The 16,554-nt window shown below is 37.1% G+C and overlaps 2 protein-coding genes across 3 annotated transcripts in view; one reads left to right on the top strand and one right to left on the bottom strand.

Annotated features, from left to right (window-relative positions):
- C5H4orf47 (chromosome 5 C4orf47 homolog) overlaps nucleotides 1-11,305 on the top strand; it is a 24,291-nt gene extending 12,986 nt beyond the window's left edge. For both annotated transcript variants that reach the window (XM_050792604.1, XM_050792605.1), the window contains exons 6-8: nucleotides 2,146-2,325; nucleotides 6,743-6,909; nucleotides 11,070-11,305. In XM_050792604.1, the coding sequence (XP_050648561.1) occupies nucleotides 2,146-2,325; nucleotides 6,743-6,909; nucleotides 11,070-11,118 (396 nt within the window). In that variant the 3' untranslated portion in view covers nucleotides 11,119-11,305. The remainder of the gene's footprint in view (nucleotides 1-2,145; nucleotides 2,326-6,742; nucleotides 6,910-11,069) is intronic.
- Nucleotides 6,961-16,554, bottom strand: part of CCDC110 (coiled-coil domain containing 110) — a 26,750-nt gene continuing 17,156 nt past the window's right edge. Inside the window, exon 7 of the mRNA XM_050792589.1 lies at nucleotides 6,961-7,322. Coding sequence (XP_050648546.1) covers nucleotides 7,282-7,322 — 41 coding nt within the window. The 3' untranslated portion in view covers nucleotides 6,961-7,281. The remainder of the gene's footprint in view (nucleotides 7,323-16,554) is intronic.

The raw sequence follows: 16,554 nt of genomic DNA, 5'->3' as shown, positions 1-16,554 counted from the left end.
TCCTTCTATGTATTTCATTTTGGTTAGTTTTTATTGCTGCATCTTCAAACTCACTAATCTATTTTTCTGTAATGTCCAATCTGCTGTTAATGTCAACCAGTGTATTTTTAATCTCATACATTGTGGTTTTGTTCTCTAGAAGTCTGAGTATTTTTAATGTCTTACATGTCTCCACTTAATTTTTTGAGCATACAGAATATACTTACTGTCTTCATGCCCTTTTCTGTTAATGCTAACATCTATATTAGTTCTTGGTTAATTTTAAATAATTGTTTTCTCAGTATGGGGGTCATATTCTGCTACTTTGAATTACTGGCAGTTTTTTTTCACTGGATGTCAAATACTGAGGATTTTACTTTGTTGAGTGCTATATATTTTTGTATTCTTATAAATGTTCTTGGGCTTTGTTCTGGAATGCTGTCACATTACTTAGAAATGGTTTTTATCTTTTCAGGTCTTGCATTTAAGATTTGTTAGGTGTGATAGGAGCTATGCTCAATCTAGGGCTAGTTATTCCCCACTACTGAGGCAAGACCTTTCTAGGTGCTCCGTCGGATGCCCTGTGAATTATGACATTTTCTTGCACAGCTGATGGCAACCAGCACCATTCCCAGTTCTGTGTGAGAGCCAGACACCGTCACCTCACAGTCTTTCAGGTGGTTCTTCTCTGGGCTTTGAATAGTTTTCTCATACATCTGCTGACCAGTACTCAACTGAACATTCTAGGGCAGGGGTTGGTAAGACAAATACAGTATTTTTCTGGTAAAAGGTGACCATGCTCTAGCAAAAAGTGATCCTAAAAGATGACATTATAATCACACATGAGAATCACTGAGGGTGACTGTTAAAACCACAGATACAGCAGACCAATGCAATCAGAAATCTTTGAGGGAAGGGCTTGGTGATTTGTAATTTAAATAAATTATCAAGTGATTCCCATGACAACTAAATTTTGCGGAACACTGCCCAAAAAGATCAATAGAATAAATTTTCAGTACCATCGTTGTGATATGGAAGAGTGGAGAGCAGATCACCAAGAATGAATGAATGTCCTGCAAGCGGGAGAAAGGAAGAGGACAAGCAAGGGCGAGATAAAAATCCCAAAAGAGGAAAGGATTCTGAAAGTGCTACAGTGGGTTCCTAGTAGTGAAAGTTAGTCTTCTCTCAAGTAACTATCTATTTTAGATTTCATTTATCAAGTGTTTTCAGTTCAGTTTGTTGAATGATGAAATACCAGATTTTATATTTGCAAAAGTGAAAAAAAGTATCAATATTCACTGTGTAGTTGTTTTTTTGAATCTATATTTCATAATTTGATTTTTGCTACTTTATTAATAGCCAGTGATTTTTATACTTAATATTGTCTGATAGAAAAGATTATAACATAAGAGGAAAACATGACTGCTGTTTTGCTTTGAATACTAGATAGCAATAAATATTATAGAAATGTAATATATACATATATACATATCTCATATATATCTACATCTCATATATACAGATATATGAGATATACATAATCTCATGTATACATATGAAATATTTTTTAAAATTGTAAAAATGTTATATATACATATATGTATATATCTCAAATATACATATATGAGATATATACGTAATCTCATATATACATATATTTTTAAAAATTATAAAAATGTTATATATACATATCTCATATATACACATATAAAATCATATCTCTACATAGTCTCATGTGATCTTTACAACAGCATTATAGGGGGAATGATAATGTCTGCATTCACAGTTGAAGAAGATGTGACACTAAAACATAACTTTCCCAGAATCTCTGAGAAATGCTACAAAGCAGGAAGGGCATGAACTAGAGACAACTCTTGTTATTCTGCATCATGCTGCCCACATAGTTAATATAGATTCGTTCAGGTGATAAGGTCTCAGTACCGCAAATAAATTTGTATCCAAAATGAATAAGCGTAGTTATGTTTGCAAGTAGGCATATCTTTCGTAGCATAAAAATAGAACGTAGCAAATTAATGTTTTAAAAAAGTACATGGAGCAGGCTGGACTTAAGAATCATGTTTATATTACAGTGTAAAAGATTTTACTCTGGGTTATTTTCAATTTGTGAAATTTATGCTGTGGAATTTCAAACTCTTTAATTTACAGAAAGCGAATGAAGAACACCATCGTTTACTTAAAGGAGCACCGTTTAAGTTAAATCTTCACCCAAGGGACTATTTTGATGCTAATCCTTATTTTTCTGAGGAACCTTTACCACCAATTAAAAAAGAAGAGAAGAAAGAATCAATTTCAAACACTTTTAAACCTTCTTCTCCTGGTAAAAAGGCAAGTTTACAATTTTAGGATGAAAAAAATTAAGCATTATAAAGAAATACTGTCTCTTGCTGTCAAATGATTTTTTCCCCATATAAATAATAAACTTTTGTTCGTACTGATACCAAGAATCATGGGACCCGTTTTTACAAAATTACATGAAATCACCAAGTATGAATAGTGTAGGGGATAATGAAGCTCTTGTCATGAAGTAATTATTAGTCTCTTCAAATGTATTTGAATTTATAATTTTTTTTTTTTGAGACAGCGTCTCGCTCTGTTGCCCAGCCTGGAGTGCAGTGGCATGATCTAGGCTCACTGCAACCTCCACCTCTCGAGTTCAAACGATTCTCCTGCGTCAGCCTCCAGAATAGCTGAGATTACGGGAGTATGCGACCACACCTGGTGAATTCACAATGAATTTTTGAAGTGCTTCTCTAGACCGTAGGTCTAGTTTTTCTTAAAATCATAAAAAGCCAAACCATCTTTTAGTTTTTGAAATGGCAATTAAAATTAACTATCTTCCTGCTGCAGAAGTTAACAAGTGAGAATAAAAATTAAAATGCTCCAGCAGTGTATAAACCTTAGTCAATGCTTTTTTTTCTGTAAATTGCCTGTTTTTCTTGCAGACTTTGTATTTCAAAGTTTATGTTTTAATATTGTGAGATCAATATTGTGAGATCTCTTGTAAGATCTCATATATGAAGGGTACTACTCTCGTTTTGTTATTTGTGTTGGAAATAATTTTTTTAATCTGTTGGATCTTTCGTTATGATGTTTTGTTCTGTTCAGGAATTTCATGATTTGATGTAGTCAGATTTATCATTTTCATTTGTCATTTTCAGAGTGACTGTCTTTACCACCAATATTAGAATAATGTGGCTTCTTAATTTCTTCTATTAGTCATATCCTTTTGCATTTAAATATTTATCTAAAATGCATTTTGATGTAAAGAGTAAGGTAAGAATCCAGCTCTTGTTTAGTTTGGGGGCACGAGGAAAGTTTGGGAAGGGGGTGAAATGTTCTGTATCTTAATCGTGGTGGTCATTTCAAGAGTGTAGACATCTGTCAAAACTCATAGCATTGTTCACTTTAAATGGATATAGTTTATTGCAGGTGAATTAGACTTTAATAGAATGATTTTTAAAAAAATCAAGTTGTTCCCGATATGACTGATGGAATAATTCATTTTTAACACCATTACTTTGAAATGCCATTTTTATTAAACCAAAATTCTTATTTTTGAAGGTATGTTTCTGAGTTTTCATTCCATTTGACTAATCTATTTGTCTATTTCTGGCCAAAAAAATCCTTTTAAGTTCTATTATATTTAATAGTGAGTGGTCTAGTCTCTTCTTACTCTTTAAAAAAGTTGTGCTGGTTATTCTGTCATATTCTCCAGAACTTCAGAATTATTTTCTAAAGTTCCCAAAAGAGAAAGAACTTTGATATTTTGTGATAAAATTTACTCTTTGTATTTTTGGATATATTAACATATTTATAATTTGAATCTTCAGATCCAGGAGTAAGCCACTTAACCTTGTATCTCGCTTGTAGAGTTTTGTATTTTACATCGCATAGCTTATATTATATCTTATATTTATTCTTCGTTATTTTAAGGTTCTGGTCAATAAGGTTTTTTTCCCCCATCATATTTTCCTTCATATTATTTGTCATTATAAAAAACATTTGATTTTTGAAAAATAACTGGCCACGTCATTAAACTTTGTGTTCTGATGGTTATTTTCTTGATTCTCTTTTGCTTTACTGCTCTATATTATCTGCAAATAATTTTGCTCCCCACCTTTCTCATATATTTGTATTTTTTATGTCACGCTCATGCCCAATTCCTTAAGCCAGCAGTAGTGGCCATCCTTGCCTTAATCTTGACTTTAATAGGGATACCTTTAGTTTTTCATTTTTATAGATGCCAAAAATAGGAATAAATCAGGAACATATGCTGAATTTTATTGAATATATGTTGAATTTTATCAAATGGTGTAATCTGTTTAGACTATCCCTTCACTCCCCACTTTTTACTTGTCATAAGCTGAATAACAATATTTCCTGAAATGAATCTCACTTGGCTGTGTTGTATTAATCTTAAAATATAATACTGTGTTTTATTTGCTAATATTTTATTAAGTATTTTTGCATGAATAATTTGAAGTGTGATTGGTCTGTATTTTCAAGACTATGTATATGCCTTGTTCTATTTTGGTACAAGTGGATGCAGGCATCTTAAAGCAATGGGGGTAATTTCTTTGTTTTTCTATGTTCTATAGCAGTTTGATAGCACTAGAAATGTCAGCTGTTTGAAGACTTGAAAGAATTCACACAGCGAAGCATTCTGAGCTTAGCCATATTACAGGTTCTGCCGATTTTTCTTTTTTTTTTTTCTTTTTCTTTTTTTTTTTTTTTGAGAAGGAGTCTCGCTCTGTCGCCCAGGCTGGAGTGCAGTGGCCAGATCTAGGCTCACAGGAAGCTCCGCCTCCCGGGTTCCCGCCATTCTCCTGCCTCAGCCTCCCGAGTAGCTGGGACTACAGGTGCCGCCACCACGCCTGGCTAGTTTTTTTGTATTTTTAGTAGAGACGGGGTTTCACCGTGTTAGCCAGGATGGTCTGGATCTCCTGACCTCGTGATCCGCCTGCCTCTGCCTCCCAAAGTGCTGGGATTACAGGCTTGAGCCACCGCGCCCGGCCGATTTTCTCAATTCTTACATGTCTTTCTCCATCTGTTTTGTGTAGGTTTTCTCTCTTTTTGGTCAATGTTGATTATTTATATTTTCTTAGAAAATCAGTCATTTCATTCAGGTTTTTGGGGTTTGCAGAAATATTATATATATATATATATATATATTTTTTTTTTTTTGAGACGGAGTCTTGCTCTGTTGCCCAGGCTGGAGTGCAGTGGCACGATCTTGGCTGACTGCAACCTCTGCCTCCCAGGTTCAATTCAAGTGATTCTCCTGCCTCAGCCTCCCTAAGAGCTGGGATTATAGGCGTGTACCACCATGCCCGGCTAATTTTTGTATTTTTAGTAGAGACAGGGTTTCGCCATATTGGCCAGGTTGATCTCGAACTCCTGACCTCAGGTGATCCATCTGCCTCAGCCTCCCAAAGTGCTAGGATTACAGGCGTGAGCCACTGCGCCTGGCCTATTTTATATTTTTGATATTTAATATAGGTATAGACTTTCCTCACTTCTTTTTCATTCTTAATTCTATTACAGATATAGCTATTAATTTACTTTTTAAAGCATCACTTGGGCTTATTTATGTTTTTCTATTTTTAATTCATTTTGCTTTTATACTTTTAAATTAATGTATTTAAACTTTCTTAAGTTTTCTTGTTATTGTGATGTTTAAAATAATCCATGTGTCTTCAATCTGGAAAACTTGAAAACTTACAATGGTATCTTTCAAATGAATTAAATCTTCATGTATATTTGGCATAGATACTACAGGAGTGCCTAATTAAATGAGTTATTATGATTCTATAGAATTTTCCTGTGATTATATAGAATATAAAGTTTAAAATTCTGTCAAATCAGTTTAAGAAGTCAAAGCAAATATTTCTGTGTTGTGTACAGGTTGAAAAATATTTTGATTGACTTCTCTTAATAGACTACAAGAAAAGTAAAGTAGATTACATTTTCCTGTTGCTTTCTATTTCTTTGTGCTATTGCTTATTACTTTTTTTTTTTTTTTTTTTTTTTTTTGTGACGGAGTCTCGCTCTGTCGCCCAGGCTGGAGTGGCCGGATCTCAGCTCACTGCAAGCTCCGCCTCCCGGGTTCACACCATTCTCCTGCCTCAGCCTCCCGAGTAGCTGGGACTACAGGCGCCTGCCACCACGCCTGGCTAATTTTTTGTATTTTTAGTAGAGACCAGGTTGCATTGTGTTAGCCAGGATGGTCTCGATCTCCTGACCTCATGATCCAGCCGTCTTCGGCCTCCCAAAGTGCTGGGATTACAGGCTTGAGCCACCGCGCCCAGCCGCTTATTACTTTTTTTTAAAGTATCTTCTCCATCATTGACTGGCATTGAGTAAACTCATGTTGTGCCACATTCCTTGTTCCCCATTCTCTATCAAAATACATCTGACCTAGGATTTCCCTTACTAATAGACTCACTTTCTAACTAAGTGATAGCCTGGCCTGATAAACTCTAAAATATTAATGCTTGGCAATAGTTTAGACTGTTACCTTACTATAAATATTGTCATTTTTATTGAGAGCTTTTGGATTATGGTGTTTTGACCCTATAAAGTTGGTGGTAGGGAGACCTTTTGGTGGTGTTTGAATTAAACAGTATCATCTTCTTTAAAACCAACTCTGCAGACTACAAAAATATGTATGAACTTCTTCACAAGCTAATTTTGTAGAGGCATTTTACAAAATCACATTAAGTTGTCTCATTTTTCTTTGCAGCCTGGTGGAATGAAGGCAGGAACATTTGATCCTTACCCATCACATTCTGCTGACCCTTATATGGCTAAATTGGCAACTATTTCTGGGAAAAACGATAAGATTTTCCACCCACCAGGTGGACCAAAAAGCAGACCAGTTGAAAGTATAATGACTTTGAATGTCAGAAGGTGGGAAAACCTTATGCTTAGCTTACAAACCAAGAAACAATTGTTTCCAACTTTTATACTTCTTCAAAATAGTATCTTTTATTTATATATACTTTTTTAAATGACAAATTTGGGTGACTTTAGACATCTCAGCTCCTTCAACGTACAGGTACCTGCCCTCCCTTGTAGAAGTTCTCCCCCATCTTCTGAAATTCCCAGCTGAAAAAGCTTAAGTTATCTGCATCAAACCATTCTATGCATAATTTTTAAAGCAAATCTATAGTGCCTCATTATGAGTCATTTGAGACTAGTTAGATACTCATCGTTCAGTTAGCAGTACACATTAACATTGGCTATTTCTCCAAGGGAGTTTCTTAGCAGTCGTGAGGAATCCTAATGATGCTTGAGAGTTCTGTCTTTAACTTTGAGATAACCTGTGAAAATAGGAAATATTCTGGTTAATTAAAAATGCCAACGTAACTATAATGCTTTGAGAAAAAGTATATTATCAAAGTATCTTAAAACTTCAATTTTATCCAGGTTTTGTATACTCTCAAAACTGAGAAAGTTCTTTGGAGTAAAAACAATCAGTTATTCTGTGTCTAAAGGACACTAAATTTACATTCTTTTATTAAAATAGTAGTACATCTTTATCACTTGGAGACAGTAATTATAATACTAACATTAGTATTATTTCACAAAAATAAAACTGCCAAAGGTGTATTTCTTTCTTTTGCTTTTCTTTTTTTATTTTTTTGAGATGGAGTTTCGCTCTTATTGCCCAGGTTGGAATGCAATGGCGTGATCTCGGCTCACCACAACCTCTGCCTCCTGGGTTCAAGCGATTCTCCTGCCTTAGCCTCCCGAGTAGCTGGGATTACAGGCATGCACCATCATGTCCGGCTAATTTTGTATTTTTAGTAGAGATGGGGTTTCTCCATGTTGGTCAGGCTGATCTCGAACTCCCGACCTTAGGTGATCTGCCTGCCTCGGCCTCCCGAAGTGCTGGAATTACAGACGTGGGCCGCCATGCCCCGCACAAAGGTGTATTTCTGATTGACTACTTGTTAAGTTCTTTGGAACAATGTATTTACCAGCAGAACTAATCAGCTGAAGACAAATTACTTAACATTTTTATAAATTAAAAATACCAGTGCTATGTGTTAACTTTTACCTAACCAGAAATATGATTTTGAATACCTGAATTCTTTTGAGAAAGAGGACTTCATAGTAAGTTGATACTGTCTTAAAACTTCGATAATTTGGGGTGCCCTAACTTGGATGATGTTCATACTTGTACTACTCTTCTTGCTCATGAGACTGCTGAGAAGATTCTGTGGTCCTGGATACCTAACAATGGCTTTTTTTCACTTGATTCTCTCACTCAACATCCATTTAGAGCTTCAGTATGTATTCAATTTTCTGAATGAATTATTTTAATCTAGTCTGTTGCTTAAGTTGAAAAAAAATTTCTGGACATCTTAAGCTTTACATCATTCAGGGGCTACCTAGCACTAAATTTTATGTTGAGAGTTTGCAAGATTAGAAAAAATGACCTCAAATAAGGAAAAAATTTAAAATGTTTACAGTTTGCTACTTCAGACATAATATCTACAGCCCACAACATTTTTTGTGATATACATGATTTTACTGTATTTTATATACTTTAAGATGCGTTTTCTCTAAAAAAAAAAAATTGAAGTTATCTTCTGGTTTCATGGGGACTAATTAGCTTGAGATGCCATCTAGTTTCAAACATTTGCTTAAAAAACTGAAGGCCCCTTGTAAGGTGGCCATAACCTGCTTTCCTGTTGTCTTTCTTGGCATTTTTGTGCATCTTTTTCTTGAGCCTCATGAAATACATGTACTTTTTTTAACCTACTCTACTACATTGCTGGTAAGGTTGTTCATTCTGCCTTCTATCTTCTATCATCTCTTCTCTAAAGTCTGCTAATATCCTCAGACGGAGTTCTACTGAACTTCTATCTTGAACCTGTCTTTTGTGTGTTATAGTCATTCACATATGTTATACCTTATATGATAGTCATTTTGCTACATATAGCTATGTTTGATTTTACATTTTTTCAAAACATTTATTTCAGTATTTCCCAAATGGCAAGTGCATAAAGCATTTGTCAAGTGAAGTTTTTTCTTGAGCACTTGTATGTGTCACTAGCATTAACTACAGAATGCTGTGTGTATTTCAGTGGCCTCCAATACTATGACGTCTGTATTAAGCCATGTATGCATCTCATTAGGAGTGTTAGAACCAGTGTCTTTCCTATGAATTCTATTTCAGTAATATAGTGTCACTGCAATTAACTGGAAGCATAGTACATTCTCATTTTATGTAAAATAGAATAACCACCCCCCAGACTCCAATACTACTTTGACAAAAGCTCTAAATTGCTATGATACCATCAAATAGAAGTTAAACTATGCAGTTAGCACAAAGTCATTAATGTATGAGATGCTATTATAAGTGAGGTAATGTAGGTGAAATGAAGAGTCCTTCTTAGCTGCAATAATTAGCCAATTCAAGATTTCCAAGTCTACCATGTCTTGCTGACACTATATATGGGTTTGAAGGAACAGGTTTTGGAAATACATTTTGTCTTTTTTTTCCTTTTTTGAGAGGGAGTTTCACTCTTGTCACCCAGGCTGGAGTGCAGTGGCGTGATCTTGGCTCACTGCAACCTTCTCCTCCCAGGTTCAAGCAACTCTCCTGTCTCAGCCTCCCAAGTAGCTGATATTACAGGCGCCCGCCACCATGCCCAGCTAATTTTTGTATTTTTAGTAGAGACGGAGTTTTGCCATGTTTGTCAGGCTGGTCTCGAACTCCTGACCTGAGGTGATCCTCCCACCTCCGCCTCCCAAAGTGCTGAGATTAAGTGCTGGGATTACAGGCGTGAGCCACTGTGCCCGGCCGGATATACATTTTGAATGCTAGCTTAACACATACGGGTTTTATTATAATAAGCTAATATCAATGACGATGATGACCAATTTTTGCATATTTTATCTACTCTTTGTAGCACTTTGGTGACAATTTTGTGGAATAAGTAAGGAAAATTGATTTTGACCTAGCAAAATTCACATTTTCTGAATTAACAAAAACTTATCTGTGTCACTGAACCACGATTGCCCTAGATGTTAGGGTAAATGTGTGTAATTTAAACTGTTGTCTACAGGAATACTATCTCTGCGGGCTAGTTGGCAAAGTATTGGACTTAGAAACAGGAAGATATGGAGCTTCTTTCTATCCTTTTAACCTTTAACCTCTGGCAAGCCACCTATCACTACTCTGCCCAATTTCATCTAATAAACAGATGGTAAAATTAGAATTTTCCTCACCACACCCACCGTCTGATAGATGGAACTTTGTGTGTGGGAAGGGGGCAGTATTTCAGGTTTTCTGTGTTCTTTTCTCTGCAGAGAATAAACCTGAGAAAGTTCTGTGATGCTGTAGCATATATGTTTGGAGCAGGGAGAAAGAGAAGAATAAGTGATTGTTCTTTTGAAAAATTTGAATTTTATCTTCCGTTTAGTAATTTAGAATTTATTGAAATCTCTTTCTTTTTATAATACATTATCAAATCATTATCCTGAATCAGGTTCTAGCTTCTTTTACCCTAATTTTAAAACCAGTAAACCTTTGGACAGTAGTATTTAAAATTGATTCCATAATTGTTTTCCTTCTTAAATTGTATCTTCTAAGTATATATGGCTTTAATAAAATGAAGTGTTTTAAGTTGATGAGAAAATTTTGGTTTTGGATTGTTAATATGTTACAAAGTATATTAGTTTTAAATTTTTTATTGAAAAAAGTTTTTTCAAGAATGTACAGATAGGCTGGGCTTGGTGGCTCACGTGTGTAATCTCAGCACTTTGGAAGGCCAAGTCAGGCAGATCACTTGAGCCCAGGATTTTAAGACCAGCCTGGGCAACATGGCAAAACTCTGTCTCTACAAAAAATATAAAAATTAGCCAGGCATGATGGCACATGCCTATAGTTTCAGATACTTGGGCGGCTGAGGTAGGAGGATTGCTTAAAAGCCTAGGAGGTTGAGGTTGCAGTGAACTGTGATTGCACCACTGCCCTCCAGCCTGGGCGACAAAACAATGTACAGGTATTTGACTTGCACCTATAAAATTAATGTGTGTTTACTTTCCAATTTTAGGGCACTAAATTCAAAGAACTACAAGACTGCTTCGGTACCATCCTATTAGCAACTGGAAGACAAGTAGCTTTCTAGATCTTAACTACGAGTAATTCATTATCAAGAGCTAATTATTTGAAAAAATAGAAGACGTTTTGGAGCAGATAGCTCAAGCAGTTAAAAGAAATTTAAGCCTGCAACTCTAATTCTCTTCCTTATTTTCATACTACTACTTAATTAATAAATAGTATTTGCTATTACACATGGTTATTACACATGGTTGTTGATTTATGTTTTTAGATCTATGTGTCTGAGCAGAACATGTGTACACATTGTATAAAATCCTGAAGTGCAATCTGTCATTTGCTTTTACTGCTAATGTTAAAAAATTGCATGGTTGGAGGGGAGGAGTGGAAGAGACTGCTGGAAGGGTAGAAAGTACACAGTAAATTCTTGCTGTTTCTTCTCAGAAGTATTGAAAATTGGATTGATAGCTATCCAAGTGTCATAGCCTACTAAAGCATTCTTAACATCAGAGATAAATGTTAGATCCATTTATATTATCACATAGATAAAATATATACACATGATATAGTGAGGCAAATGCTTCAGCTTATATGGTAACACGCCTCTATTTGTGACTTACGTAAAGCCTCGGGTTATTTAGCCAATGGCAGCCCCAGGATGAGTTGAGGGGTTGAGGGGGATGTACTTGTTAGTTGAGTATCTTATAAAAATTCTGAAGTTGGAAGATGGATGAAGTCAGTCTTTGGTGTCCTCCCATGTTCCTCTCTAGCTGTCAAGCTGCCTCACCTGGGGCATCTCACCTAGGCCTTACCTGCTAGTCCCCAAGTTATCTCTTCTCCTTCACCTGCCCTGTCTCTTTAAAAAATATCTGCTCTAAGCCAGGCACGGTGGCTCATGCCTGAAATCCCAGCACTTTGGGAGGCTGAGGCGAGTGGATCACAAGGTCAGGAGTTCAAGACTAGCCTGCCCAACATAGTGAAACCCTGTCTCTACTAAAAATACAAAAATTATCTGGGCATGGTGGTGCATGCCTGTAATCCCAGCTCGGGAGGCTGAGGCAGGAGAATTGCTTGAACTTGGAAGGTAGAGGTTGCAGTGAGCCGAGATCGTGCCACTGCACCCCAGCCTGGGCAACAGAGTAAGACACCGTCTCAAAAAAAAAAAATCAGCTCTTAAAAGACATGATTTAAGTATCTTACTGTAATTCATAGTGAGGTATTGATAGCCCTCATTCACCAGGGACAGGGGCTAGTGGTGTTTGTATTTTAAAAGGGAAATGTAAATTATCTAAATATCAACTAATACATTGGAAGTTATTTTAGATAACAGTGTGATATGGTTTGGCTGTGTTCTTACCCAAATCTCATCTTGAATTGTAGCTCCCATAATTCCCACAAGTAGTGGGAGGGACCTGGTGGGAGTTAATTGAATCATGGGGGCAGTTTCCCCCATACTGTTCTTGTGGTTGTGAATAGGTCTTACGAGATCTGATGGTTTTAAAAGGGGAAACCCCTTTTGCTTGGTTCTCATTTTCACTCTTGCTTGCTGCCATGTAAGACGTGCCTTTTGCCTTCCACCATGATTGTGAGGCCTCCACAGCCACATGGAATTGTGAGTCCATTAAACCTCTTTTTCTTTATAAATTATCCAGTCTCGGGTATGTCTTTATCAGCATTGTGAAAATGGACAAATATGTGATGCTTTCTTAGAACTTGTCCTTCTGCCAGTCCAGGCTGCCTAGAGCTGGAAATCAGATTGTAGAAGGCTACAAGACTCTTCTTTTGGGCCTACCCACGTTTCTTAAGTGGAGGGAACTATGTCAAGTCAGACATACATAGCTGGCTTTTGAAGGAGGAGTGCAGATGGTACAGATAATTTTTGCAATTAAGGTTTTAAAGGAATTTTTCATGCCTGCCTCATAACTAATACTGTGCAATTAATATCCTAAAAACATTACCAAGGGTATAATGTGAATCAAAGAGTAATACTGAATACATTTGTCTTCAGAATAGAAATGGCCTTACCAAGTACACATAGGTGAATAAAATCTATGGTTATATATCGATAATGTTACCAAACAAGCCTTATAAATATATTTATTCTTAGGCTGGGTGTGGTGGCTCACGCCTGTAATCCCAATTCTTTTGAGATAAGAGTTTTATATTTTCAGATTTTATCAAAATTTATTTTAGATTTAAAAATTATAATTGTTCATTTTAATCTGTCTTTTAACTATAGTTAATTTTTATTAATATGCCTTTTTATTAATATGCCTTTATAGTTAATTTTTATTAATATATACACTTCATATCATATTCATAGATGGGAACACTAATCTAATGCTTTCCTAAAGGGTTTTAGCAGCAGTGTGACAATTGACAGACCTTATCTGGATTTTATATAAATGTATTGTGTCAGTTTACAGAAAACCAAATATGGAAACCAGCAATGGGAATAATGACATATGTAAAACAATGAAGATTTCTCTAAGTGTTGGTAGAGGAAAGCATGCACACACATTTGATCTGACAGGTGCAAACTAGTTATGATGCCCGTGGATTGTTTTCTTACAATTATTGTCTCTTCTTTGAACTTTGAAAATGTAACAATACAACATTCGGTAGTTTCCTGTGAAACAGCTTTATTCCTCAGACTCAGCCATGACTCTGGTGTCGTCTCTTGACAACTTACACGTCTAGTTATCTACTCTCCTGTGATGATGCCTGTATGACTTGAGTAGTTTTCTGCATCCATCATCAGTGAGTAATGGAAGAAATAAGCTTGCTTAGCCAGACATCAGTCTCTGCTACAAACCGTCTACTTACATCTGTTCACGGCTCAAATCTGAAACAATAATTGTGGATGTCGACCTAACATGGAAGAAAGGCTTAACTTTAAGGGAGACTTAGATCAATAATAAGCTCTAGTAAGAACTGTTAAGCAGAGAGAAAGTTAAGCAGTAGTACATCATAGTTTTTGAAATCTTATCCTGCTTCTTCAGAGACTGCCTGCTCCTTTTGTATATAAATGTGGCACATACATTAAGAATAATAAACCAAGTTTAAGGCTGGGCTCGCTGGCTCACGCCTGTAATCCCAACACTTTGGGAGGCCAAGGTGGGTGAATTACTTGAGGTCAGGAGTTCGAGACCAGCCTGATCAATATGGTGAAACACTGTCTCTACCAAAAATACAAAAATTAGCCAGGCGTGGTGGCGGGCAACTGTAATCCTAGCTACTGGGGAAGCTGAGGCAGGAGAATTGCTTGAACCTGGGAGGTGGAGGTTGCATTGAGCCAAGATTGCACCACTGCACTTCAGCCTGGACAACACAGTGAGACTCCATCTAAAAAAAAAAAAAAAAAAAAACAGGTTCAACCTGTTACTATTATAGCTGTCTACAGTAGAGCAAATTAATTTCTTAAGACTCTTGAATTATCTGTCATCCATATTATGTACCTGGAAGAATTATGAAAACCAAATTTAAAATATTTTATAAGCTGTAAAATAAATAAAAAATATGTATCAGTCTATTAAGGCTGGGTACAGTGGCCCACACCTGTAGTCCCAGCATTTTGGGAGACCAAGGCAGGAGGATCACCAGAACCCAGGAGCTTGAGGCCAGACTGGGCCACATGGTGAGACCCTGTCTCTAAAAGCAAACAGACGAAAACGAAACAAAACAAAAACAACCACTAGATCATTATCCATCAAATAATTTGTTGTAAATAAGTTGTAAGGTAATTTGTTAATTTGAATTTTCATCAATTATAACTGAATTTTCCCTTGTGGTATTTTGTTACAATGTCAAAAGTAAGTTAGTAGCATTATATAACACTTATATAATGCAATGTACCAGATACCATTCCATGTGCATTCCATATTAATATGTTTTTAATTATTAATCTCTTGATCTACATCTAACAACAAATGGAGTTAGAGAAAGATGAACTAATTTGTCCAAGTTAGCCCAACTAGCACTGGCAAAGCCACACAGTCTTGCTTTTTTTTTTTTTTTCCCCAGACAGGGTCTTAGTCTCTGTCACCAAGGCTGGAGTGCAGTGGTGTGATCATGGCTTACTGCAGCCTCAACCTCCCAGGCTCAAACAATCCTGCCACAGCCTCCTGAGTATCTGGGACCAGAGGCATATGCCACCACACCTGGATAATTTTTCAAATTTTCTGTGGAGACAAGGTCTCCCTATGCTGCCCACACTTGTCTCCAACTCCTAGGCTCAAACGATCCTCCCACCTCAGCCTTCTCGCTTTTTTTTTTTTTTTTTTTGAGATGGAATTTCGCTCTTGTTGCACAGGCCGGAGTACAAAGGCACGATCTCGGCTCACTGCAACCTCTGCCTCCTGGGTTCACGCGATTCTCCTGCCTCAGCCTCCCAAGTAGCTGGGATTACAGGCGCCTGCCACCACGCCCAGCTAATTTTGTATTTTTAGTAGAGACGGGGTTTCACCATGTTGATCAGGCTGGTCTTGAACTCCTGATGTCAGGTGATCCGCCCGCCTCAGCCTCCCAAAGTGCTAGGATTACAGGAGTGAGCCACCGCGCCCAGACTCTGGCTGCTTTCAAGTTATGTTAGTCACTCTACAGCCTTTACCAAAATTGGAGAGCAGGGTAAGATGCAGGTAACTTACTTGTAGGAAATCAACTATAGAACACATGTTAGTTTACAAGAAAAAAGACTGAGAGGACCTGTTTCCAGTTTATTCCTCCTCACACCTTATTAAGGGGGCAGGCTATAAGCCTATGGGAGATAGCTAGAAAAACATATTATCCTCCCTCCCCCAAATATATATATTTCCAAAAATCTTCATAAAGCAATTTGAAATCATTACACTACTGTTAGAAAGTGACCCAAAATGGTCGGGCGCGGTGGCTCATGCCTGTAATCCCAGCACTTTGGGAGGCCGAGGTGGGAGGATCACTTAAGGTCAGGAGTTTGAGATCAGCCTGGCCGACACAGTGAAACCTCGTCTCTACTAAAAATACAGAAATAAGCTGGGCATGGTGGCACATGTCTATAGTCGCAGCTACTTAGGAGGCTGAAGCAGGAGAATAGCTTGAACCCGGGAGGCCGAGGTTGCAGTGAGCTGAGATGAGGCCACTGCACTCCAGCGTGAGCCACAGAGCAAGACTCTGTCTCAAAAAAAAAAAAAGAAAGAAAGAAAGAAAGGAGGGAGGGAGGGAGGGAGGAAGGAAAAAAGGAAGGAAGGAAGGAAGGAAGGAAGGAAGGAAGGAAGGAAGGAAGGAAGGAAGGAAGGAAGGAAGGAAGGAAGGAAGGAGGGAACCTAAAATGTCATCTTGTCTAAACTTTGCTGTTATTGTTAAGAGATGGGGTCTCACCCTGTCACCCAGGCTGGAGTGCAGTGGCACAATCATAGCTCACTGCAACCTCAAACTCCTGAGGTCAAGTGATCCTCCTACCTCAGTCTCATGAGTAGCTGGGACTACAGGTATGTACCACCCCA

This window comes from Macaca thibetana, chromosome 5 (assembly GCF_024542745.1).
Source record: "Macaca thibetana thibetana isolate TM-01 chromosome 5, ASM2454274v1, whole genome shotgun sequence".
Classification (NCBI taxonomy): Eukaryota; Metazoa; Chordata; class Mammalia; order Primates; family Cercopithecidae; genus Macaca; species Macaca thibetana.
Note: the sequence above shows the minus strand (reverse complement) of the source record. Positions and strands in the feature narration are given on the sequence as shown.